This window comes from Balaenoptera musculus, chromosome 9 (assembly GCF_009873245.2).
Source record: "Balaenoptera musculus isolate JJ_BM4_2016_0621 chromosome 9, mBalMus1.pri.v3, whole genome shotgun sequence".
Classification (NCBI taxonomy): domain Eukaryota; kingdom Metazoa; phylum Chordata; class Mammalia; order Artiodactyla; family Balaenopteridae; genus Balaenoptera; species Balaenoptera musculus.
Genome location: NC_045793.1, coordinates 24,062,481 through 24,087,604, shown reverse-complemented (window position 1 = coordinate 24,087,604; position 25,124 = coordinate 24,062,481). Strand labels below are relative to the sequence as shown.

Below are 25,124 nucleotides of genomic sequence, written 5' to 3'. Positions count from 1 at the left end.
GCCCCGGCCAGGGGAAGTCGGGGCAGGGGCTGTCTCACCACTGGGAATAAGAGGCCTGGATACACATCTCTGCTGAGGCTCCTGGGGCTGTGGAGGCCGAGTCTCCTCGTTCCCCGTGTACCCCGGTCCCACTGCGGGGGACTGGGAGTGATCACATGGGGGTCACCAGTGTAGTCTCACTTCCCCTTTGCTTGCACTTCACCATAAGACAGCATCCAGAAGCAAGGGGACCCTTCAATTTTGGAAGAGCCTGAGTGATGCTCTCTGTCCTCACCGCTTCCTCCTTATGCCATGTCTATGGCCCAGAGTGGTTCTTGGTTCAGGTTCCCCTGGTCTGGGGAAGGCAGCACCCAAGCCGAGTGGAGCCCCTGCATAGCCCCTATCCTTGGAGCATCACGCCAATGTTGCGATCTCGATAACATCACCTCCCTTTTACCACAGGGAATGACAGTCACAGGACCTGTCTAAGGTCGCTGAGCTTGAATGCAGCAGAGTTGGATGCAAGCTCAAGGGCAGTGCCCCTTCTTCTACACACAGCCCCCGAATGGTTCTTGACAAAGTTCAGAGACCCTAAGGGTGGGAGGCCTCACCTGAGGACAAGGGATCGTGGGGAGGCAGAGTGCAGAATCCTAGTCTCACGCTCCCTTAGGCTGTGTGTGGTGCATCTAACAATAAAAGAAGGCTCCTCTTGACTATTGCTCCAGATATATTTTCTAGTCCAACATAGAATACTTTCTATTAAGCACAACTGACCTCCAATGAAAAAGGTTCGTATTTTGGGGGCAACCATTTTCAAGTAAATAGCAGTTTCACATTTAAAGAAAGAAATACAAAACAATCTCCCTATCCTCATTTTCTGCATCCACACTTTAAATTTTAAAAATATAAAAGAGTGAAAGAGTCAGCAGATACAAATAACAAAATACATATAATTATATTCCCTTTTATATTAGGGCTATACAAGAGTGGGGGAGAGGGAGAGAGATGCAGGAGAGAAGAAAAACAGACAACACATAAAGAGTCATGATAAAGATCAGGGGTAAAGACCAACCTAGGTATTCCTGCAGAGATGGAGAGGGGAGGGGAAGGTCAAAGTTCTGATTCATCAACTAACTAATATGGCTGTATTTGTTTAAAAATACAGGCTCTAAACTTTAAAGGGCAAATAGTGTTTTTTAGAACTTATGTATTTTAGTTTCTACCTAAAATTTAATCAACTGACGTAAATTTCCTTCGTTTAAAAAGATTTTAATTAAAAATTACTATAGAAAATAGAAGACGAAAAGACAAGAGTGGTCCCTGAGTAAGCTGATTCCAGTGGGAATCAGACATTAAAATCCTAAGTGAAAACCAGCGAGGACGAGCCTCAGAGGTCGGGAACCCGACCTAGGAAGGGAAGTCAAGGTAAGCTTTCCAAAGGAGGTGATGCTGAAACAACATTTGAAGACGAGCAGGAGTTCCCAAGCGAAGAATGCTCCTGAAGAGGGAACAGGATGTGTGAAGGTTGAGGCCAGCGAAGAGGCCCACTTGTGGAACCGAAAAGCGTTCAGAACGGCAGACGGGTAGTCAAGATAGCGGTGAGTGAAGAGGTGGGACAAGCGACCAAGGAGCTGACCCTGAGAGGCCCGGAAGGTGATCAGGGAGGGGACCTGGGGCAGGCAGGTGCGAAGGTTGAGAATTAGAAAGGAACAGAGTAGCCTGAGGATCCCTGTCTGCAGGCACGTCGTGGAGGGGGTGTCTGAGTCTGGGTGCCAGCGACCCTCGGCTGGGTGCCGGCGACCCTCGGTAGAGTTCGCAGGCTGGCGGGCGAGGGCCGGGGGCTGTCTATCAGTCCGCCCCACCGCGCTGGCACGTGGCTCGGTTGATCGCCAAAGTCCGCACCGATCTTGAGCTCCCGGAGGGACAGGCTGGGAAGCTCCCGGGCCCAGCCGAGCACCGCGGCAGGGTGGGGTGGGGGGCTAGGGGTGTCGAACGACTATTTCGCGCTTCCCGGTTGCTGAAGGAGCCCAGTAGTCAGTCCAGGCTACCTCGCCGCCTGGCGTCTCCCCCAGGCCCTGGGCTGCAGGGGGACCAACCTGGCCCGAGGCTCAGCCCGGCCCCTCGGTCGCTGGGTCTGCGCGGAGACCCCACGGTGGCTTCGCGGGGCAGGGCGGGGCGCTGCCCGCGCACCCAGGCTCGGCGGCCTCGGCCCAGGGGCGGGGGCGGTGATGCGGAAGTGCCGGGAGGGCGGGCGGACAGACAAGCGCGGCTCCGGGAGGGCGCAGTTCGGCCCCACCGCCTGGCCCGTGCTCCCGGGCGCAGCCAAGCGGGCGCACCGCAGACAGGTAGGTCCCGGCTGCCGCGCGCTCCTCTCCGCGCCCGCGGGGCACCCGCCGGCGGCGGGCGGGGGACCGGAGCGGGGCGGGCGGGCGGGCGGGGTCAGCGCCGGCTTCTCCTGGCGCCCGAGCTCGGTGGGGGTACGCGGGGGTGTCGCGTAAGGCAGGGCGCGCCCCGCCGTTCTGGCGGCCTCCAAGATGCCTCCTACGTCCTGATCAGCGTGGGGTGCCCCGCACCAGCAGCCTTCGTCCCGAAGGCGCCCGGGGAGCCCGGAGGCGCGGGCGGCGCAGTAGGCACTGCTGCCAGGGGCGCCAGCTCTGCTGCTTCTCTCCCTTCTTCTCGCCACCGCCAAGGATGGGCAGCGCCCGGGCGCCCGGCTTGGGCCATGGGAGGGGCAAACCCCGATTCCCCCTTTCTGTGCACTCCGATCCCTCTTCCCCTGGCACCTCTCATCCTTTCGAGTAAGAGAATGAGTTTTAAAAAGGTTCATCCTCCCTGGATCTTAAGGCCAATGGCAAGAATTCGGGCAGAGAGTGTGTAGTAAGATGGTGTCAGGCTGAGGCGCCGGCCGTCCTTCGACTCGTGGCCGAGAAAAGAAGGCGCTGACCCTCCTCTAACAGAGAGGAACCACGGGCGCGATACTTCTTAGACTAGTTTCTTTACGGCCTTCCCCCGAACTTAGAAACGAAACAATTAAGAGTCTAAAAGCGGAGGGAAAGTGAGACCAGCGTGACCGTGATGCGGGATAGGAGATGATGAACACCTGCGCCGGGGTTGTCTCCGCGACCCCAGAGCCGCCGGATCCGGCACTCGGGAGCAGGGGCGAGGGGGACTTTCCCGGCCACGCCGCCACCCTGGGCACATCAGAGGGGGGACGAGGGCGGGGGCGCCACCAGCCGGAGAAGCGTCCGAGAGGCAGACCCTAAGCCAGCGCCCCGGGCGGGGTAGGGGGGTGGTGGTTTCGTGGGCTGGCCCAGGAGGCGCGGGCAAGCCACCCGGGGAGCACCGGCGGGGGCGGTCCAGAGGGCAGGGCCGGGCCTGGGTTCCACGAGCGCCCAGACCTGGGACGAGTGACCAGGACCAGTAAGGACGAGGACGGGGCCGATGGAGGAAGCTAGAGGCCCTCGGGAGGGGCAGCCGGGCCAGAGCAGAGCTATCGGGCTAGGGCGCTCGGGCTTCCAGCAAGTCAAGAGAAGCTATGGGAAACCACCCTTTTTTACCTAAAGGGCCTATCTTGGGGTTTTCCCCCTGCGCCTTGGCCTTACCCCACCGTGCCCCCGAAATGAAGCCGAGAAAAGCTTCTTTCGCCGCATCAGCTGCCCCAGAGCCTCAGCTATTCTCAGGGTGTGGTCAATTCACCATGAGGGGGCGGGGCTTAAGGTCTTGCCGGGGGCAGGGAACCCCTTGCCTTCTCCAGGAGCCTGGTGTGGAGACAGTGGGGAGACGTCTGAATCAGATAAACTCGAGAGGTGCAAGGGCTTGCTGATCTGCCCACTATTGGGGGCTGCAGAGCTTCCTCCCCTAGGGGGTCCCTGGTGCCCACAATGTTCCAGGCTCCTCTGGTGGCTGGCTCCTGGGACTTCAGGAGATGTGGGGCCTTCCCCCCTCAGGAGGAGCTCCTGGGCTGCCCCTTCACCTTTGGGGGCTTCCTCGGGTCCTCAACAGGCCACACCTCCTTTGATGTTCCCATGGAAGCACTTCCGCCTTTCCGCTCTCCAGTGCTCAAATCCACAAGGCTAGGTCTGAGGGCTGCAGACCGGTTCAGCTGTCAAGGAGTCAGGGCAGACCCCCTGACTAGCCTGACCTCTGATGGAAAATCAAGTCCTCCTCCCAGCAGCAGGTAGGGGGTGTAGGATGGAATTTCTCAGCGCTGTGCTATAGCTTCTGGGACACCCTGGGAATCTGGGCTACTGCTTCTACGTGGAGGGAAAGTAGGGATGGAGCACAAAGGCACTGAAATTCGGAACTCCTGGCATTGGGATAGTCTGAATCAGATCTAAGCCTGTCTCCCGGTGGGAGGAAGCCTCCTTGGGGAGCTGATGCTGAGCCTGGTCCTGGTGCACCTGGAGGCAGGCAGACCCCCTGTGGCTGAAGACACTTCTGTGGCATGCTGGACAGACTCTCTCTTGGCCCTGGTCAGGCTTGTCATGGGAGGCTCTCTCCACAGCCCCTCTCTGTACTGCTTGAAGGGGTTGCACCTTACTGTCAAGAGGTCAGAGTTATAATTTCAAGACCTTTGTGTTGAAAAGCAGTGTTGGCCCAGGCCAGGCAGTGTTCCTCGCCCTGACTTCCTTCTTGCCCTGGGCAGAGGACTTGACCTTTCTGGCCTCCCAGCCGCACCACCTTTGGCACAGCTGCGGGCTGACCATGTGTGTGGGTCATCAGGAAAGCTTGCCTTGTCCTCTGTGTCAACAGAGCTTTCCTCTGTCCACCTTCTCTTAGCCAGAATGGCCTGCTACTGGTGACTGCCACCCCTCTATTCTAGGACCCAGGCCTTTGGGAGGGTGGGGATGCTACAAATACATATTGGGTGAGGTTCTCCAGTTCTGTGAACCACACAATGTACAGTGCCTGCCAGCGGGCTTGGGGGGTGGGGGATGGGCTACAAGGTGAGAGATTGAGAATTTGGTCTGGGGGACCCGAATGTGATTTTCTCCACATCCCTTCCCTCCCCCAGCTCACAGTGAGTCAGGTTTCCGAGTTGTCCGGTCTGGCCACTTTCATTTCCCTTGGGGCTGGGTGGAGGCTAGTGCAGAAAAGGGAACCGAGCCACCCATCTTCTGAGGCCTGGGGGCAGGGCTGGACGCTCTCCCACCTTCCCGGTCCCGGCCCAGCGCTGGGCACTGCTCTGAGGGGAGGCCTGCAGATGAGACTCCTTAGTGGCGTGGAGGTGGCACTTAGCTGCCACAACCCAGCAAGGTACTGGGGCAGGGAATTTCAGGGGAAATTCCAAAGCAGGCCTGGGAGGATGGGGTGTGTGTGTGTGTGTGTGTGTGTGTGTGTGTGTGTGTGTGTGTGTGTGTGTCCCAGTGCAGGCCAGGAAGCCCGCCAGAGCTTGTGTACTCCCAGAAACCGTTGCTCCCAGCAGCCGTCCGGCCTGTGGTTGGGTGGCTTTAGCTGTTAGAAAGTTCTTCAACCTGGGTCTGGGTCTAGTCTGTCTCAGTGGAGGCTGTCCGGGTGTTGACTTCAACCCTAGTCTCTTTGTCACACGGTGGTACCTCTCATTCCCACCCCACTGAGTGTTCACTTCACCTACCCAGATACCCCATTTCCTTCAGTCATTCCTTCCCTGACAGGCCTGCCCCCCTGAGACCCTCACCTGCATCACAGCCCCTGCAGCCTTCCTCTTGGGTCTGGTCTCACCCTTGAGTCAGAGGAGGATCCTGGGGAGAGCAGGGCTGGTTGTGGGGCGGCGGTGGGGGGAATAAACAGCTGGAGGACAGATGCTTCCAACATCTGGTTGGTATTTCTTAAGTCCTATTTTGGTCCACTGAATGGCAGGGTGTCCGGGAGGGGGGTGAGTGGTGAGGAAGAAGAGCAGGAGGCACTCCTGCCCTCGAAGAGGTCGCCCACCCACCTGGAAGGTAAACAAGATGGGGAAGAGGCAGTGCAAGGCTGAGTAAGAGCCCCAAACCACTCACCTCAATGGAGAAGAGTTCAGGACCGCCCATGGCACTCTGGAGAGGGGCATGTGAGTGCTGGGAGGCCCACCCCAGAGGCCAAGTGTGGGCACCCTTGTTCCAGGAAGCACGGCCTCTGGGAAAGACCCTGGTCCACCCCATCCTCATTGCCACCACTCCCTCTCCATTACTTGTGGAGCATCTTCTGTGAGGGACAGTGGTACCAAGGAAGTGGGAGAGGAGCATGGTGCCGGGGCAGTGTGTGCCCTCTTACGCACACGCTTGCACACCCACCTAACTCACATGTGCTCAGAAACTAGAGCCCCGGGCGGGAGGCAGCCTGATTTCTCATCGTGGCTCAGCCCTTTGTTCCTTCCTTGACCAGCGACAGAGTCCCCTCTGAGTCTCAGGATGGGGGTCTATGATGGCTCGGTCCTTTCTGTCTCTGACCCTGGCTCACAGGTTAAGGGCAAGGGCAGGGGAGAGACTACCCAGGAGTGGAGCGGGGCAAGAGGGGGCTCAGGACAGTGAAGAGAAGTTTCAGTCCTGGGTCTGGAGAGGGACTGGCAGGTGGAGGGAAGGAGGCGGGGGTTCCCTGTGGCCAGCTGGCCTCTGACAAGGGAGGCGGAGACTGCGGCCCCGGGGGTGGCACTCACTCCAGTGGGGACCCTGCCTCTGTGGATCCCACAGCACAGGGCCTGCAAACATAAGGTGCTTACTAGGTGCTGCTGAATGAATGCATGGTTGGTGGGAGCAACCAGAGTCTAGGAATTGATGGCTTGAAAAGGGTAAGTTCTAAATTTGGTAGCTGCTGTCCTTGCCAGTGGTGCAGGCGGTAGAGGGAGTTGGCTGATGGGATTTCTCTCAAGCTGTCCAGGTCAGGGGAGGGTGGGAAGCTTCATCCCTGAGGGAAACTGAGGAAGAAAGGAAGCTCTGAGGACTGGGTGGGAAAACCCTCCCTGACTCACAGGTTCTACCTTTGTCTTAGCCGGCTTTCCTAGAAGGTGGTTTGGTGAGGGGTTCTCTGGAGGAGAGGGAGGGAGCAGGGCTGGGGCAGGAAGAAAGCTAAGCCAGGATGTGGACTCAGCTGGAGGCTGGCTTCAGCCCGAACCCACGAGGAGCCTGGAGCGCACATTTGCTCCACCTGAAGCCAGGGGACCAGCCTTCTGTCCCCGTGTGTCAGTCGCCCACTGGCTGTGGGCTGTTCCCCCAGAGTGGAGGGGTGGGCCCGGCCCGGGAGTGAGGCAGCCGAGGGCGGTTCTCTGGCGACCGGCGGCTCTGTGCTGTGCCGCCCTCACAGCAGCTGGGGAATTGATGCCCTGCCTGGCACGGGGCGTCCGGGTGGGGCACCCACAGCATCCACTAGAGCTGTACACCCCCTCCTTCCTTCCCCCCAAACACAAAGCCCACATGCAGGGACACTGTGACAGGAAAGCTGGTGGCTGGAGAGGAGAACTGACTTGAGCACCTGGATGGACGGCAGTGACTCCGGCCACCCGTGCTGGAGGAAGGGAAAGCCCTAACGGCCCCGTGCCTCGGCCCCCCGAGCGCCCCCACATCCCCCGCTGCAGGGAACGGCCAGCTGACGTGCTGATGTGCTCCCCCTCTGCTCTCTCCGGCAGACGCCTTTGCCATGAACCAGCCTGCCCCCGCTGCCCTTCCTCCGCCCCGCCGCGTACGGCTGAAGCCCTGGCTGGTGGCCCAGGTGAACAGCTGCCAGTACCCGGGGCTTCAGTGGGTCAATGGCGAAAAGAAATGCTTCTATATCCCCTGGCGCCATGCCACGCGGCACGGCCCCAGCCAGGATGGAGATAACACCATCTTCAAGGTAAGCCCTGGACAGGTGTACCGCCTGGACCTCTGAGGCCCCCCTCCCTAGAAGAGAACTCCCTCTACATCTCAGGCTGGCCTCTCTCCTAGCTGCCTTGCTGCAGGTGACCCCAAGCCTGGGCTAAGGGGCCGCAGGCATCATCACAGTGCCCATCTATCTAATCTGATCCCCAGAGCAAGGTGAGGACTGAAGGACCCCCCAGGAGACCTTCCTGTAACTCTTTCTCTTCCTCCTTGTTCTTGTGTCATTTTCATCACACGTGAGTGCCTGTCCAGGGTGCACGTTTGGTGTGCACATACGCTAAAAGAAGACCACAGAATTCCCCCTTAATCTTAATACTAGGAGGTAACTACTATGAATAGTTTTTGCTTACATTTTCAGTTTTCTGCATGTGTGTGTATATGAAGTGCAAACATGGAATCAAACCATAGATTCTATTTTATAACCTGTATTTTTCACCCCACATCAGGACTAGCTTTCCTCTCCAACAAATGCCACAGCACCTTTAGTGACCACTGAATGTTCCATTGGAGGGGTTAGCACACTTTAGTCACCCAGTCCCAGTTTTTGGACACCTCAGGTGGCTTTCAGGGTCTCTTGTGTTGAAGACCACATTGCCATGGACGCCCTCTAAACTCTTACCCTTGGCACATCTTAAATGATTTTCTTTGGGGTTAGTTCCTCGTTAAACATTTCTGGGTCAAAGGGAATGCTTCGTTTTAAAGCTTTGGCTATGTATTTCTTAGTCTTTGCACTTGGTATTTACCTTTTCAAGGTTCCTTTCAAATCCATTTCTTATTTTTGAATAGGTAACATGGTCACACAATTCAACATTTAAGAAGTGCAAAATGGTTAACAGCAAAAAGTCTCCCTTATGGGAGACTGTCCCCCAGCCACCCAACCCCCTCCTATGGGGCAATTAGTATTATCAGTTTCTTGTTTATCCTTCCTGAGAGATTTTTGTGCATATACAAGCAAATATATACCTATTCTTTCCCCAACTTTTGACAAAAATGGTAGATGTTTACATACTCTTCTGTACCTCATTTCTTGAAGATTACAACATGTTAGTATATCAAAACTTCCCTGTTTTTTTTTTTTTTCTTGCTGCCCAGTATTCCATTCTATGGGTTGGCCATAATTTAACCAGCTCCCATTAATGGACATTTAGATTATTTGGGGTCTTTTTCTTTTGTAAACAGAGCTGCAGTGAATAACCTTGTATGTGCAAACTTTTGGGCGGATGCTTCTGCATCCGTAGGATAAATTCCCAGAAGTCAAATTGCTGGGTTAAAGGGCAGAAACATTTGCAATCTTGATATCAACCAAATTGCCCTCCAAAATAATAATACCAGGAGTTCCCTGGTGGTCTAGTGGTTAGGATTTGGCACTTTCACTGCCACGGCCCGGGTTCAATCCCTGGTCTGGGAACTGAGATCCCGCAAGCCGTGCAGCGAGGCCAAAAAATAATAATAATTATGATAATTATAATAATACCAACAGCTGAAGTGTACGGAGTCCATCCCAAGTGCAGACACAGTTCAGAGAGCTTATGTGCATTAGCCCTGAGTCTTCACCGCCACACTGTGAGGTAGGCACTGTGTTGGGGAGATCAAAGCAAAGAGAGGCAAAGTAACCCACCCTGGCACACAGCGGGCGGTGGCAGATTCCGGATTCAATCCCAGTTCTGCTCCAGATCCCATGCTCTTATCCACCATGTTACCCCATCCTCCTCAGAGATTGTACCTATTTGCCACCGTAGGACCAGTGGGTACAATGCCCTTCAAAGCACCTAGATTTCCTTTAGCTTGTTGGAGCCCCAAGGGACTGGCCTCCCATCTCCCACCTTGCAAACGGACACTTGGGCTCCACCAGTGTGTCGCTGAAGGTCTCACCGCACAACAGCGACTCCCACTGGCCAGGAGGGGCTTTTGTGAGGGGTGAGGTTCTCTGTGGTCGCCTGTCTTGTCTTTCTGACCTAGGCCTGGGCCAAGGAGACGGGAAAGTACACCGAGGGGGTGGACGAGGCTGATCCGGCCAAGTGGAAGGCCAACCTGCGCTGTGCCCTTAACAAGAGCCGTGACTTTCGCCTCATCTATGATGGGCCCCGGGACATGCCGCCTCAGCCCTACAAGATCTACGAGGTCTGCTCCAATGGCCCCACTCCTGCTGCAGGTATCCTGTCTGGCCCTGGGTGGGACACCTGGGAGGCTATGCAGGAAGGGCCAGGGGCCCCTCCAACGAGCAGTGGTCGGGGGCATGCTGCTAGGTCATAACATCCAGGGCTCCCAGGAGTGGATCATTTGTGAGGCCAGGAATGGCTTGGCATGGACCAGGCCCCCAGGTTTGTCTTCCTCAACCCACCCTGGTTCTTGGCTCTCGGCTCCAGTGAATGTAGGTCGGGTGGCCCAGGGAGCAGAGTGCCGTGGGGTCAGGGGCGTCCCTAGTGATTGCTGGTGGCTGTGCGGCCCTTCACTCGCTCTGTGTTTGGGCGGCTCTGGGCAGGGGGAGAAGCCGCAGCAGGAGCTGCCACATGGAGCCCTGGTGGCCTTCCTCCTCCTCCCCCACTGAACTCCCTTCCTGTCTTTCTTTTCTCTCCCTCACTCGGCAGAGGCACAGCCCAGTGAGGATTACACTCTCGGTGCGGGAGAGGAGGAGGAGGAGGAAGAGGAAGAGGTGAGCTCGGGGGCCGCTCTTCGCAGCATCTGCCTGCGCTGATGCGGTGGGCCTTGCTAGGGCGTTTCTGCTGTCCTACTCCGCTGTAGGATGGAGCAGTTCCATTCCTCTGAGAATGGAACTGTTTCTGCAGCTGTTTCTGCTGCAGCTCTGTCTCTGCAGCTCTTCTCTGAGTTTCTTCTCTCGGGATTCTGGAGACAGGAACAAAGTCACCACCTTGAACCTCCCTGGGACTTTGTTGGTATAAAGCATGCTCACACATGGTCTCACCCTCAGCAGTTGGGGCTTAGTAGGTATTACCACCTGCAGAAGGCGGAAACTGGGGCACTGAGAGCCTACTGACGTGCTTGGGATGGCCGAGCTGGGCCTGGAGGCAGGGTCTGGCCTCGCCTAAGCGGAAGGCCAGGGAGTTGCCTTGTGGGTCTCATTCTTTAGCATCAGATCAATTTAATAACCTGTCCTCCCTTCTCTCTCTCTGACCTCCTCCCTCCTCCTTTGCCTGTGTCTTCCTTTCAGCTCCAGAGGATGTTACCAAGCCTGAGCCTCACAGGTGGGGCTGGGAGGCGGTGTGGTTGGGGGTTTAGTATAAGGAGGAGCTGCAGGTACCACGGGTACCTGGGAGGGGGCTGAAGGGAGGCTGGGGGGCGGCCCAGGGCTGGGAGTAGGTGGGCCTGGGAGGCAGCTCCTGGAAGTGGCATTGAAGCTTTGTCCGCTGCCACCTTCCGTAGAAGCAGTGCAGCCCGGCCCCCCAATGGCACCCTATTCTTTACCCAAAGAGGATGTCAAGTGGCCACCCACTCTCCAGCCGCCTGTGGTGCTGGGTCCCCCTGCTCCAGACCCCAGCCTCCTGGGCCCTGCCCCTGGCAACCCTGCTGACTTTGAGGAGCTGCTTTCTGAGGTCCTGCCGAGCCCACAGCCTGGGACCCTGGCTGCCAGCCTGCCCCCAACAGGCGAACAACTCCTGCCCGACCTGCTGATCAGCCCTCACATGCTGCCTCGTAAGGACCCCGGGGGGCTGCGCAGGGAAAAGCAGCGCTGGGAAGGTGGAGGATGACGAGGAGAACAAAAACGCCCACGCCAGTCCCTGCTTGGGTGGAGGAAGGAAGTGGGAGAGCTGACGATGGCCTGGCCATGGGGCAGAGAAGGCAGAGAAAGTCAGTGGGTTGCAGAATGGGGAGGCATGGGGCTCACGGGCGGGGCGGGCCTGCCCCTCTGCCCTGCAGTGACCGACCTGGAGATCAAGTTTCAGTACCGGGGGAGGCCACCCCGGGCCCTCACCATCAGCAACCCCCATGGCTGCCGGCTCTTCTACAGCCAGCTGGAGGCCACCCAGGAGCAGGTGGAGCTCTTTGGCCCTGTGAGCCTAGAACAAGTGCGCTTCCCCAGCCCCGAGGACATCCCCAGCGACAAGCAGCGCTTTTATACCAACCAGCTGCTGGATGTCCTGGACCGCGGGCTCATCCTCCAGCTACAAGGCCAGGATCTGTATGCCATCCGCCTGTGCCAGTGCAAGGTGTTCTGGAGCGGGCCCTGTGCCTCAGCCCATGGCTCACACCCCAACCCCATCCAGCGGGAGGTCAAGACCAAGCTCTTCAGCCTGGAGCATTTTCTCAATGGTGAGGGCCCCACGTCGTGTTCCTCTTGGTCTCCTTTCATCCAGGGGCATGGTGCCAGCCTCTGACTAAGGGTCTCAATCTCAATGCAGAGCTCATCCTGTTCCAGAAGGGCCAGACCAACACCCCACCACCGTTTGAGATCTTCTTCTGCTTTGGGGAGGAGTGGCCTGATCGCAAACCCCGAGAGAAGAAGCTCATCACTGTACAGGTATACTCCCACCCCCCACCCCCCAACTCTGCTTTGGTTTGAATATTGGGGAATCCTGGGGCTAGGCCCTTGCCCCAGGGTGGAGGCGCAGGGCCCTCTGGGTAGTGTGAACTCAGCGATCAGAGTTAATCAAGGACCAGTGCTGCCCACACATAAGCAGCCTTTTTATGAAGTAGAAGTTGGTGCCCCGTCTTCCTGGTGGATGCAGCCCACCCCCTGCCCCCTGGAGGACGCCCTCATGCACAACTGGATTGGACAGCCCTGCCAAGGTTCTCCCTGTCCTTTCTCCTCTTTGCCCCCCAGGTGGTGCCTGTAGCAGCTCGGCTGCTGCTGGAGATGTTCTCAGGGGAGCTTTCTTGGTCGGCTGATAGCATCCGGCTACAGATCTCAAACCCAGACCTCAAAGACCGCATGGTAGAACAGTTCAAGGAGCTCCATCACATCTGGCAGTCCCAGCAGCAGCTGCAGCCTATGGCCCAAGCCCCTCCTGTGGCAGGCCTCAGTGCTGGCCAGGGGCCCTGGCCCATGCACCCAGTTGGCATGCAGTAATGAGGCTGCAGACAGTGACTGGCCCAGGCTTCCAGGGTGGCTGTGCAGACTGATGTGGAGGTGCGATGGCCTCAGTGGGCACCTGGTGGGCGGCAGGGTCCTATCTCTGGGTCCTCTGGAAGTGGATCTGGGTCACGAATAAGAGGGAAAAGAGGCCCGAGTTCCAGGTTCTCCTCAGAAGCTGATGGAAACTGGAAGCCAGTTTTGCTTTGAGGACTCTGTCTTCCTGGACATGCCTCTCCTGGGCTGGCTGTGGGGGAACTGAGCCATCGGCACCAGTGAGGAGGGAAGGAACTCCCCCCGACTCCAGGGGGCCTAGTTGTACAGAGGGAGTTGCCCCAGAGTGACCCATACTTGCGGTCGCCCCCATTTCTTCTGGCGAAAAGAGCCAAGTGCTGTGGGTCAGGTCTCCCTGGCAGGTCCTCTGCAGGGCATGGACCGGATATTGGGGTTCCCTAGCTTGAGCCCCACTTCCTCATCTTTCTTCCTCCAGAGATAGAGATGAGCACTTGGGTATTACACCAGATACTTAAGGCTGGCAGCTACCTCCCTTCAGAGTCCAAGAACCTGGGGTACAAAGTGGAATTTTACATATTTTTGGATTAATAAATATTAAAAAACAGACTCAGCTATTATTTTCCAGTACTGGTTGCTCCCACGCTATTCTACTAGACCATATGTCTCATACCAGCTGGCCCTCTTTCCCCCAGCACCTGCCCTCCTGCTCTGGGGCCGCTGACACAGGGAGGGCTTGCCTTCCAGGCTGATGAGTCAGTGGGGCCTTCATAAGCACTCAGGCTGGCTGGCTTTGCTTTCCAGAAGGAAGCCGGCTGAAGCAAGGGCGTGAACTTTTAAATGTGTGCAGTCTAAAATCCTGTCCAAGTCAATTCCCATAATAAATGGTGAAAAAGGAAGGGGTGGATTTCAACTAGGGACCATTACAATCTGTTACCCTCATGTATATTCATATGCTATTAAATATATTAGGACAATGCATACAAATTGGTAGCTGTTTGAATCTGGCTCATAGATGTAATTTTCTGACCTGAACAATTCTGCTCTTACCTTTTTATTAGGGAACGTTTTAAACGTTTGTGAAAGTATGGAGAATGGTATGAAATTCCCATGTAGTAGCTCCAACAATAATCAATTCATAGTCTTTCTCATCTAAACTCCCAACCACACCCCCACCCTGAGATTATTTTGAAGCAAATCCTAGACATATTTCAGGTATAAACAGTATATATCTCTAAAAGACAAGCACATCCTAAAAAACTACAATATCACACCTAATTAATTTTTATCAAATATCTAGCATTTAAAAATTTAAGACAACTAGAGAAATTTTATTCCCTTGCCATTTAATTGTGGAAGAAATTGCATTTTTTGTTCTGCATTTTGTTTTTGCCTAGATGCTCCTGACTGCATCTGTTGTGTTAACATATTTTGTCTCCTGTGTTTCCTATAAATTGGTACTTTGATCTGGACCCTGGATTCTAGAGGCTTAATTGGATACAGGTTTTTGTTTTGACTACCTTTGACTAGTGGGTATTGGAATTGTTTCCAATCTTTACTTATTATACATAATGCTGTAGTGGATAGGCTTGTGCATATTTATGTATTTTCATATTTTTGCCTGTATATCTTTAGGATGGCTCCACAGAAATGGGATTTCTGGGCCAAAGGATAAATATGTGTCTAATTTTGCTAGATATTGGCAAAATTCTGATAAATCTGTGAGTGTGGCTGTTTCCCCACTGTCTCAACAGATTATAGTGTCAACTTTTTGGATTTTTGCCAACCTGATAGGTGAGAAATAGTATGTCTACCATTTCTCATTATGAACAAGGCTTAGCATCTTTATATGGTTAAGTGCCCTGTGCAGATTTTAGTGATTTTTTTTTTAAATAAACAAATTTAGAATAGTCTCAGATTTACAGGAAAGTTGCTAATAGAGTGCCTATATAACCCACAGCCAGCTTCCCCAGTTGTTAACATCTTACATTATACCTTACATTACTATGGAACATTTGTCACAACTAATGAAACAAAATGAATACATCATTATTAACTAAATTCCATTCTTTATTCAGATTTCATTAGTTTTTATCGCATACTCTTTTTCTGCTCTAGCATCCCATCCAAATGATCACATTACATTTAGTCATTATGTCTCCCTAGCCACCATTGGTCTGACAGTTTCTCAGACTTCCCTTGTTTTTGATGACTTAGATGGCTTTGAGGGTACATTTTAGAATGTCCCTCATTTGGGATTTATCTGATGCGTTTCTCACGGTTTTTGTAAGGAAGACACTGAGGTTAAGTGTCATTCTCACCAGTCATATCGAGTTGATGAATTACAAAGCTTGGCAGGAACATCTGACTGACTTCTGCAACACTGCAGGCAGCTCAGTGGCTGCTGAAAATCTTCCTTGGGCTTCTACTTATATTTTGATTTCTTAAAAATAAAACAAAAATAAAAGCAGAAACAAAAAAACAGCATACCTGGCCGTCATTTCTTGTAGATCTGTGTGTTGTAGCCAGTGGTGGATGAACACTACCCCTCCCCGCCCAAAATAACAGATACTGTAAGTTCCAGAGGTTAAAGGCAGGACAATGCGTTGCCATTCACTGCTCCCTCGCTACGCTAAAGTGCCGGTTGGTAGTGGCCTCTGCTAGTGTTTAAGTTGGAATCCACAGAATACTGATGCTCATGGCCCGGGGGGTGAATATACCCCTCTAGCACCCTGTAGTTTACCTTACATCCTTCCTGCAGGCCCCTCATCCCCACCGAGTTCATCCTTGTACCCAACAAAATATTCCCTTTTAATTCAAAACTCCTTCCCCTTATTCAGCTTTTCACTGACCTAAAGAACCTTTCAGTCTTTGTCGAGTAGGAGAGAAATATTGACAGCTTTTCCCCATTTTTGTCAGAGGAATGTTCTCACAGGCAACTTTCTCATTTGCTAGTAATACATCTCACAAAAATCAGGCATACCTTGTTGCATAATCTTGAATGTTTAACTTCTCTGGATTTTGGCTTTCATCCCTGTAAAACGATTTAGTACCCGGGCTACACAAGATGGACACATACTTTGCATTCATGAGGTCTTGATGCCATTCAAAAGTTCCTGTCTTATTTACCCTACATTCTCAGTTATTGATCTTTATAGAACAGGTACATAAAAATTACAAGTTACTTTAGTACAATCTTGCTGGGAATAGCCCCAGCGGGTGATTTGTGTTTCACATAATCATGACTAAAATTTCTTGGCTAAGTCAATCATGGAAATAAGGGAACAGATCCATGGGAACTTTCAGACTTAGGTAAGTTCAGGTGCAAGACTCTCATTCTACTTCCACTAGACAATGTCACGCAGGAACACAATATCTACATTAGGGTACCTGATCCCAAACAGTTCCCTTTTAAACTGAAATTTAGGTGGGTATCCTTGCTATGCCCAAAAGTAACAAGATTGTTTGTAAGAATTCGTCTGAATCAATCTGTTAACACTGCAGAGTAAGCAGTGAGAACCATTAATAAGAGTTCTGGATTTCAAAGCTATAGCTGTGGAGAGGATGTTCTTGACATACACTAGGATATATATTCCAAAGGCTACTTTTCAGTGGCTGGGGAGAGTTATATTAACCCTTCCACATGTTTTCCAGTCCTAGACACAGCTTTTGGTGATAAAAGCCGAACTCCTTAAACAGAGAAAAGTCAACTGGTCGTTGCAAGGACCTAGGGTTGGACTAGGCTTCAAAGTTTTACTGTTTAACCAGAAAATGAGCAGGATGGTGAGGGCAACGTGCTGATCCCCAGAATTTGATAATCTTACTCCAAACACCGTTCCATATTCAAGTTATTTTCTCCCCTTCCCATATTGCCTTTTTAGAGAATAAAACTCTGAGTACCATTGATGTTATGCAGGGAGGTTTGTTTCATGGATTCCAAATACTAGATGCAACTCTGTGGTCAAGGTTATTAGCTCAAAGCCCAATTACTATAATATACTGTGTGATCTCATTTATATAAAACTCAAGAAAATGCAAACTAATCCACAGTGATGGAAAGCAGATCAGTGGCTACTTGGGCATGGGAGAGGATGGGAAGAGGCACGAGGAAACTTTTGGGAGTAAAAGGTATGTTCACTGTCTTTTCTCTTGTTGCGGAGCACGGGCTCTAGGCGCATGGGCTTCAGTACTTGTGGCTCGCGGGCTCTAGAGCGCAGGCTCAGTAGTTGTGGCACACGGGCTTTGTTGCTCCGTGGCATGTGGGATCGTCCCGGACCAGGGCTCGAACCCGTGTCCCCTGCATTGGCAGGTGGATTCTTAACCACTGCACCACCAGGGAAGTCTATTACCCAACACAGCCAAAAATAAATAAATAAAATAAAATAAATTAATTAAAAATAATAATAATTTTTTACATACATACATACACAGGTGTATCCTATGTCAAAGCTTATCAACTGTATACCTTAAACATGTAAACCTTAAACATGTACAGCTTATTGCATGTCAATGATACCTCATTACGGGGTTTTTTTTTTAAGATCAAATAAATACTCAGTAGGTTAGGAAACAATCTACTTGGGTGGCCACTGTAAAAACAATATGCTACATTTTGTTTAATATGCCAAGTGACCCATCCTCCTTCCCACTTAGGCTATATGAAAGGACAGAATGTAGCAGGAGGAGTTTTAGGGTAAACCAGAAGAATAAAAGATGCAGAAAGAGCCACTCCCCTGAAATATGAAGGGTCTGGGGCAGTAAGGGCAGGGGCCTGAATTTCAAACTCTGTACCCAGACGTCTATTAGAGAACAACTAAGACTATTCACTTAGGAGGTTTAGCCGTACCATTTCAGATCTATAAGGCAGTGAAATGAAGTAAAAACAAACACTGATTAAATTTTTTAAATTTATTGGTTTTTTTTTTTTTTGGTTGCTGTTGATTTGTTCTTGTGATGGCTACAACACCAGACAGAACAGTGCCCTAATATCTAATGCCTGTGCAGGGCTGCAACTCCTTTAAAATATTAGGACTTGCTTTGGGCCTCCCTCTTCTGCCTCACTCCCCATGAAGTCAAATAATTTCTGCATTTTTTAGTAAAATACAGTTAGCCCTGTAAACACTTTCTTCCATTCTCCCACCCTGTTTTCCTCTCTCATGTCTATGGGTGAAAAATTAATTAAAAAAAAGAAAAAAAATCTTAAAAAAACTACAACTTAGAATATATATTTATATCCCATTCACCCTAATTTTGGCTCTTCTCTCCAAAGATGACGACAACCCAATGTAGGTGGGAAGTGGACTTAAGACACTGAATAGGGTCAGGATGGGGATATACATGAATTTTGGCCCTGGCAGGTCCTAGTATCATTGATGTGACCATGATATAAAACAGAACAGGCTCCTTGCTTATTTCTCCTTGTCTGAAGAACTCTAAAGGTGAGAAGAAAACAGTTGGGACAGTAGGAAAAATTTCTACTCACTTTCATTAAAAGAGGAGGGGGAAAGGGAAAGAAGAGAGGGTGGGAGAGAAGGAAAGGACAAAACAGCAGAAAACCTTAAGAGATGATCCTGACCCTTTCTTTCCAATTGCAGTTATTTAATTCATTTGAATTCCCATCTTCCCTAAGTAAACGTTTTTGTTTCACAGAAAGTTTTGTACTTTTATTTTTCTGTGTGCACACATGCGTGTTAGCATGTGTGTGTGCGCGTGCGTGTGTGTGTGTAGGTACGTATGTGTGCGTGTCATTTGCTACCAGGAGAATGTTTCAGTTCTGATTTCAGTTTAGTTTTCCTTTTTTTTTTTTTCCTTTTTTATTTCTTTAAAATTATTTTTCCTTTTAGAAACAAGTTCACCAGGAAACCAGCTCACCTCCCACCACGCTGCACAGGCTGCAGCCATCTTTTTTAAACCGCGCTGATTTTCCCTCACACCCCCAAACAGGAACTCCTCAGGATGGCCTTGGAAGGCTGGAGTCTCTCCCTGTCTGGCGGGAGGCCCTGGTGGCGGTGAAGGCCCCTCTGCCACAATGGAGGTTTCTGATTGTGGGACACAGTCTGGTTTTTGTTTTCTTCCTGTCTTCTAATTAAAAAAGACATTCCTGACAAAAGAGAGAAGATAGTCAATAACTGTGGTCCAGGAGATAGCAAATACTTCAGAAAGTCAACCTCAAGACAGAAGTTTCTATACTTGCTCAGGCACCTCATTCTGGCCTCTGCTGTAAGAACTCAGTTTAAAAAAAAAAAAAGAAGTTGGATTTTTTCACTTGGATTTTAAAGGAGCTACTGTTTTAATGAAATACGTCTGTGGTGCTTTTCCAATTCTGAGTGTCCTCAGTGATAATATGTGGGGGTAAAGAGTAAGCCAGCAGGTCCAGGCTGCCCACTCCAAAGCCAACCAGAAAACCTCCACTTAAGTCTTTTTAAGTATTGGGGTTTCATGCAAGATTTTATTTTGAAAGAAGGCTTTGCCTACTAAGAAAAGGTTTAAGAGCCACTGATTTAGACTCTATGTAAAGGGTACTATGTAAAAGTATTAAGTAGAGTGGTTAAAGGTGAGGACTCTGGCACCAGAAAAGTGAATTGTGGCTCTATCAATTACTGACCGTGACATCAAGCAACTTACTTAACATCTTCGAACCTCAATTTCCTCATTTGTAAAATGGAAATAATAATAGTAACTAATCCAGAGGACTGTGTGAGGACTATCTTATAGCTAATACATAATGTGCTTTGTACATAATACAAAGCACTCAGAACAGTATCTGACACACAGTAAGGGCTCCATAAACATTAGCTATGAACATCCACAGCTATGCACAAACAACCCTATGTGTATCAACGTTAGCTATTACAGACACTGCAAAACCTGAGGATCCCAAATGATATCACTACTCATCAAAGAACCAAAGTTTAGAAATAATTTCTGGTATGGTGAGGCATTGCTCAACAGCATCTTCACCCGCAAATGCATTTAATCACAAAACCACCAGTGAGAGGCTGCACATTCATCGAGAATTGCCTCCAGGGAGAATAAATTCTGCTTAAGACGACAAAGGGTGGGCTTACAGGAGAGATGCCTTTCTTCTCTCAGTCAAGAAACTGGCACCCAAACCCCACCACCCAGTCCTTTCCTTCCTCAGCTAAGCTTCTTGCTTTACTTCAGAATCAGAAGCAAACGGAGAAAACTGATGATCAGGGGCTAGACAAAGAGGCTAGCTCTTTTCCTTTACCTCCTGCCTTGGTCAAAACCCTAGCATTTCAGCGTTAAAATTGTAAAAAATGATAAGAACAAGCATCTTTATTTATCAAATCTGAAAGATCAGTTTTAGGAAGGCAGTGCCATGTATCACGGTCTACTTTAGGTCAGCACTGTTTTCACCAAAGTTGCCAGGTTGAAAAATATTCATTTGTTACCACACATACTTACCATCCTAGAGGTATCTGTAAAGAGAAGAGGGGAGGAATTTTCTTTTTGAGATATTCTGCAACAATAACTTTCTTATGGGGGTAAAACTGGCATCCAAAAGAAGCTGACAATTATTTGGCTGCCTTGACCCAAGAAAATCAGGCCTGTGCATTTCTCAGCTGTGCAGCAGCGTTCAACTGTTAAGTCCTTCCCTGACTCTAGCTATAGTACTAGTCCCATGATGGGCATTAAAAACCTATGCCCATCCCCAAGTACTCCCGACAGCCAGGGGAAAAGCTGGGAACTATATACCACTCACCTGGGTGACAGGCACAGTGCAGGAGTATGAGCTATCGAAACAACCTGGTGAAGTCTCGCAAGGCCCAGCAAACTTGTTTACATTCCTCAGCACTAGAAAAGAAAAGGTAGGTTGGTCCCTGACTGATGAGAAAGATATAATATGTTGAAAAGCAACCACAACCTTGAGGTATACCGAGAACTGTCCCAGCTCTGCTCTCTCCATCATCTCTTGACCCCGCTTTCAATCTTTCTGTAACTCAAGAGTAAATATTAACTATTGTACATGAGAATAATTATAAGCTGTGTGGTTGTTAAAGAGTGGGCTTTGGAGAAAAATTGCTTAGGTCTGAATCTTGGTTTCATTGTGTCCTTGAGCAAGTTACCAATCTGCCTCAGTTTCCTCATCCATTATCTACCCCATGATGTTTTGAAGATTAAATCAATTCCTATATGTAAAGTGCTTAGGATAATAGAACAGCGAATAAAATAGTATTTGACAAATGTAGGCTGCTACAACAAGAAAACCTGGCTATTCCCTGGCGGTCCAGTGGTTAAGACTCTGCGCTTTGGACTTCCCTGGTGGCGCAGTGGTTAAGAATCTGCCTGCCAATGCAGGGGATATGGGTTCGAGCCCTGGGCCGGGAAGATTCCACATGCTGCGGAGCAACTAAGCCCGTGCGCCACAACTACTGAGCCTGTGCTCTAAAGCCCATGTGCCACAACAAGAGAAGCCACCACAATGAGAAGCCCACGCACTGCAACAAAGAGTAGCTTCTGCTCGCCGCAACTAGAGAAAGCCCGCGCACAGCAACAAAGACCCAATGCAGCCATAAATAAATAAATAAATAAAATTAAAAAAAAAAAAAAAAGACTCTGTGCTTCCACTCTAAGGGGCACGGGTTCGATCCCTGGCCGGGGAACTAAAATCCCGTGGCCAAAAAAAAAAACAAAAAACAACAAAATCTGGTTAAAGTCCTTGACATAAATAAAAGCAAGCCAGAACCCTCAGAGTAAAAAAGCAAGCATATTCACCTAAGGTTGATCATTTTAACTCTATGAGCTGAGCTAACTTAGGTACCCTGGTTTCCTCATTCTTTCCCAAGAGCAGATTTTGTTTATAAAGCCCAGTCCAGAAAGTGAGTCTCAATCAGCGATTTTCTAGTTGAACAGGCTGCTCAAGGTTTCCTCCTGTGGGAGGAGGAGGGAGAGGAGAGAGGAAAGGGTTAAGGCATGAAGAAAGGGAGGAGGAGGAAGCAGGTCTTGGTCCTCTGGCAAGCAATGAGATGCCTAGGTGGCATGAATAGCCCAATATTCATTTGACCCTGTTTTTTCAAAAGGCTTCCTTTATCTAAGATTGTCACCAAGAAACCAGCTGATGCCAGCTTCATTCTTTTGTGTCAGTCTTCATAATAGTTTTTGGTAAGTGAACATGAGGCTAAGCTAAAAACAGTGGAAAAGAAAGCACATCCTGGGCTTCCCTGGTGGTGCAGTGGTTGAGAGTCTGCCTGCCAATGCAGGGGACGCGGGTTCGAGCCCTGGTCTGGGAGGATCCCACATGCTGCGGAGCAAGTGGGCCCGTGGGCCACAACTACTGAGCCTGTGTGTCTGGAGCCTGTGCCCCGCAACAAGAGAGGCCACGATAGTGAAAGACCCGTGCACCGCGATGAAGAGCGGCCCCCGCTTGCCGCAACTAGAGAAAGCCCTCGCACGAAACGAGGACCCAACATAGCCAAAAAAAAAAAAAAACCAAAAATCCTTCCCTAAAAAAAAAAAAGAAAGCACATCCTAATAATATGCTCACCCTTCTGTGGCCCTCTCTTTGGCTCAGAAAAGCTCAGGGAGCACAGCCTATAGCCTAGCATTCAATGTCAGAAGAAAGCTCTCTCTCCTTCTTGTAATGGTTAAAAGTCAGTGAGGGAACCACTAACAGTGATTCAACATAAAAGAAGGTAATGAGAGCTATCTTCTTAAGAGCCTACATCTGGATTTCCCCAGCTATTATAGGGTCTGAAACATCACTAAGAACCTTGATTTAGACTCTAGGACTTGATTCAACAGAGGCTTTCTTCTAGTCTCCCTCCATCCTAAAAATGTAAGGTAAGTAAAGAAGGTCTTCTAGTTTTATTGGAATTCTGCCATTTGCTCTGTGAATTTAACATGCCTCAATAAAAGCATTCCATTTCTCTATTTCCAAATCAATACTGACTATAAGGAGGCAGCCTTGGTGAGTGAGCCCGATCACTCCTGCTTCCCAATGTCATGAAGGAGGAAGATACGTAACCCCAGAGAAGTCACTGTGTGGTGTATTATTATAAGGGACTAAGACGACAGGAGAGAGATAAACTTAGGATAACGCTGGAGACTCAAGATTCTTTTGCTATCTTAATGCCTTACATGTTGTTCAATACTACCCTTCTTCAACCAGAGATCGTGGTTAAATCTGGAAAAGAAATGATAACTCCACTCTTAGCCTCTTTCGTAACATGAGAAAAAGTACTGAAACCAAAATTCAAGTACAGGAGAACTGTGGTGAGACATGGTGAATGAAATGAGCGATGGGCCACAATCTCTCAAATCAACTCAGCTTCTGCTCCCAATCCTGTCAGCAACTGCTCTGGTGTCAAGCGCTTTAGCCAAATGTTTAACTTAAGTGTCCCTGGTGATTAAGCCCAAAGAAATGGATTTTTAAACAAACAAACAAACCTCCTTAAAAACTAGAACTATTTTCTGTTTCTGCCTCAGTCCTCCTGGCACTTAATATTTCTGGGTTGTTTTTATATTCATTTACACTTATTTATTTATATTCATTCATTCATTTAAAACTGCCACTATTTTTGTAGGTTCTATTTTCTGGCTTCTAGTCCCACCATCCCAATCCTTCCTATACTTTTTTTTTAAATTTTAAATAAGCCAAGTATAGTTGATTTACAATGCTATGTTAGTAATTTATCCCTCCCTGATCCCCTTCCCCTTTGGTAATCATAAGTTTGTTCTCTATGTCTGTGAGTCTGTTTCTGTTTTGTAATTAAGTTCATTTGTGTCATTAGATTCCACACATAAGTGATATCATATGGTATTTGTCTTTCTCCTTCTGACTTACTTAGTATGATAATCTCTAGGTCCATCCATGTTGCTGCAAATGGCATTATTTCATTCTTTTTTAAGGCTGAGTAGTACTCTATTGTGTATATATCACATCTTTAACCATTCATCTTTACATGGACATTTAGGTGGCTTCCGTGTCTTGGCTATTGTAAATAGCGCTATGAACTACTGCACTATTGCATGTATTGGGGTGCATGTATCTTTTAGAATTATAGTTTTCTCCAGATATATGCCCAGAAGCCTTCCACTACACTTTTGAGTAATTTTATGGTCACTATTCCTCAAGCCCCGTAATCCTAGTGGTGCGCTGAGAAATGCAGCCCTTTTCCTCTGATGTGCATAATGGAGAGTAACCAAGCTCTAAGTAATGACTTCAGCAAGAAGACACTCCCATACTGGCCCATTCTAGTGTCAATGCTCCCTATGCATGTCTTTGACTTTGAGATCCTCATGCAAGTGACAGTCACAGAATAAATACCAAGACAGAAAAATGGGAAATGATGGCAAAATTTCTTCTAGACATAATTAGTGGTATTTGGAAAGCAAGAATGATATTTCAGAATGAAAAATTCCAGCTTTCTTCAAGTTAGCCAACTAAAAATGCCAGGGAATTAATTAATTACCAGTACCATTTGAGAAACAGGCTTGGACTTGCTGAAATGACACTGAACCAGTTTACCCTCCCTGCTAGGATGGCAAACAAAGTAGCATGTTGAGGCAGGAGTAACAGGACCTTAAAACCAAAAGGGAGACTGAGTCATGCATGGAACAGAAGGTTCAAGGGCAATACACACACCAGAGAAAGAGAATTACTAAGAGGAGGTGAGCAATCTCAAATCCTTTCTCTAGCACCTCAACATTTCCTCTTACTTCTGTTCATTTCCCACCATTATGTCACAGCTTACTACAGGAGGAGCTGCAAAACTTGTTTAGTGGTGAGAGATCAAGTAGGCCAGGATGGTAAATACCTTATTTTCCCATATCACAGGACAAAGATCACAGATATCTTTGTTCAAAGCAATGCATTATTTGGGTTCATTTTCCTAGCCTCAAGATTTTCCTTACACTATGGAATGTCCATGACTTTTATTTCAGACTTACACTTTGTTTCTACCTGTCATATATTAGCCTGGATGAGGAAATATGAGCTTGGTGGAAACTTATTCCAGAATGTGTGGGTGGTTGTCTTACAGCTGAAGGAGACATGCTCTAGCTAGTTTGGCAAGTATGTAATGACATTCTGGCAGGTTCTTCTCCAAGGAAAAAGTTAACATTCACTGATCACCTACTATGTACCAGATCATCTTTAAATTTCCACTTGGTATTTCACAATAACCCTATGAGATAGGTATTACTAACCCTATTTTACAGATAAATAAGCTACAAAGTAACAGTAAGTGGCAAGATTCAAACCAACAGCCAGGACTCTAAGCCCAGTCCTCCTTTGAGGGTTCTCCTCAGGCTCTCATTCGCTCTAATCT

General features: G+C 49.6%; 3 protein-coding genes across 9 annotated transcripts in view; 1 reads left to right on the top strand and 2 right to left on the bottom strand.

Moving 5' to 3' along the window:
- The window catches only part of LOC118901216 (kielin cysteine rich BMP regulator), a 54,562-nt gene extending 48,575 nt beyond the window's left edge, over window positions 1–5,987 (bottom strand). The window contains exons 1-5 of the mRNA XM_036864313.1: window positions 5,958–5,987; window positions 3,042–3,170; window positions 2,076–2,770; window positions 1,760–1,958; window positions 1,528–1,649 (exon numbers count right to left, since the gene is read on the bottom strand). Coding sequence (XP_036720208.1) covers window positions 1,528–1,649; window positions 1,760–1,958; window positions 2,076–2,770; window positions 3,042–3,170; window positions 5,958–5,987 — 1,175 coding nt within the window. The remainder of the gene's footprint in view (window positions 1–1,527; window positions 1,650–1,759; window positions 1,959–2,075; window positions 2,771–3,041; window positions 3,171–5,957) is intronic.
- On the top strand, window positions 1,325–17,018 carry IRF5 (interferon regulatory factor 5). Of its 3 annotated transcripts, none has more exons than XM_036864130.1 (9): window positions 1,325–2,324; window positions 7,559–7,764; window positions 9,750–9,942; window positions 10,379–10,443; window positions 10,960–10,993; window positions 11,172–11,441; window positions 11,667–12,059; window positions 12,149–12,267; window positions 12,571–17,018. In XM_036864130.1, exons 2-9 carry the CDS (start codon window positions 7,570–7,572, stop codon window positions 12,814–12,816), a joined length of 1,515 nt encoding a protein of 504 aa, XP_036720025.1. In that variant the 5' UTR covers window positions 1,325–2,324; window positions 7,559–7,569; the 3' UTR covers window positions 12,817–17,018. The 3 variants fall into 3 exon arrangements, with proteins under 3 accessions (XP_036720025.1, XP_036720026.1, XP_036720028.1); XM_036864131.1 differs by having other exon boundaries at window positions 1,329–2,324; window positions 11,220–11,441; XM_036864133.1 differs by having other exon boundaries at window positions 1,331–2,324; window positions 9,750–9,935; window positions 10,375–10,443; window positions 11,220–11,441.
- A 1,509-nt stretch (window positions 17,019–18,527) lies between these two features.
- TNPO3 (transportin 3) overlaps window positions 18,528–25,124 on the bottom strand; it is an 81,583-nt gene continuing 74,986 nt past the window's right edge. For all 5 annotated transcript variants that reach the window (XM_036863349.1, XM_036863352.1, XM_036863350.1 and 2 more), the window contains 2 exons: window positions 20,558–20,649; window positions 18,528–18,931 (listed from right to left, as the gene is read on the bottom strand). In XM_036863349.1, coding sequence (XP_036719244.1) covers window positions 20,589–20,649 — 61 coding nt within the window. In that variant the 3' untranslated portion in view covers window positions 18,528–18,931; window positions 20,558–20,588. The remainder of the gene's footprint in view (window positions 18,932–20,557; window positions 20,650–25,124) is intronic.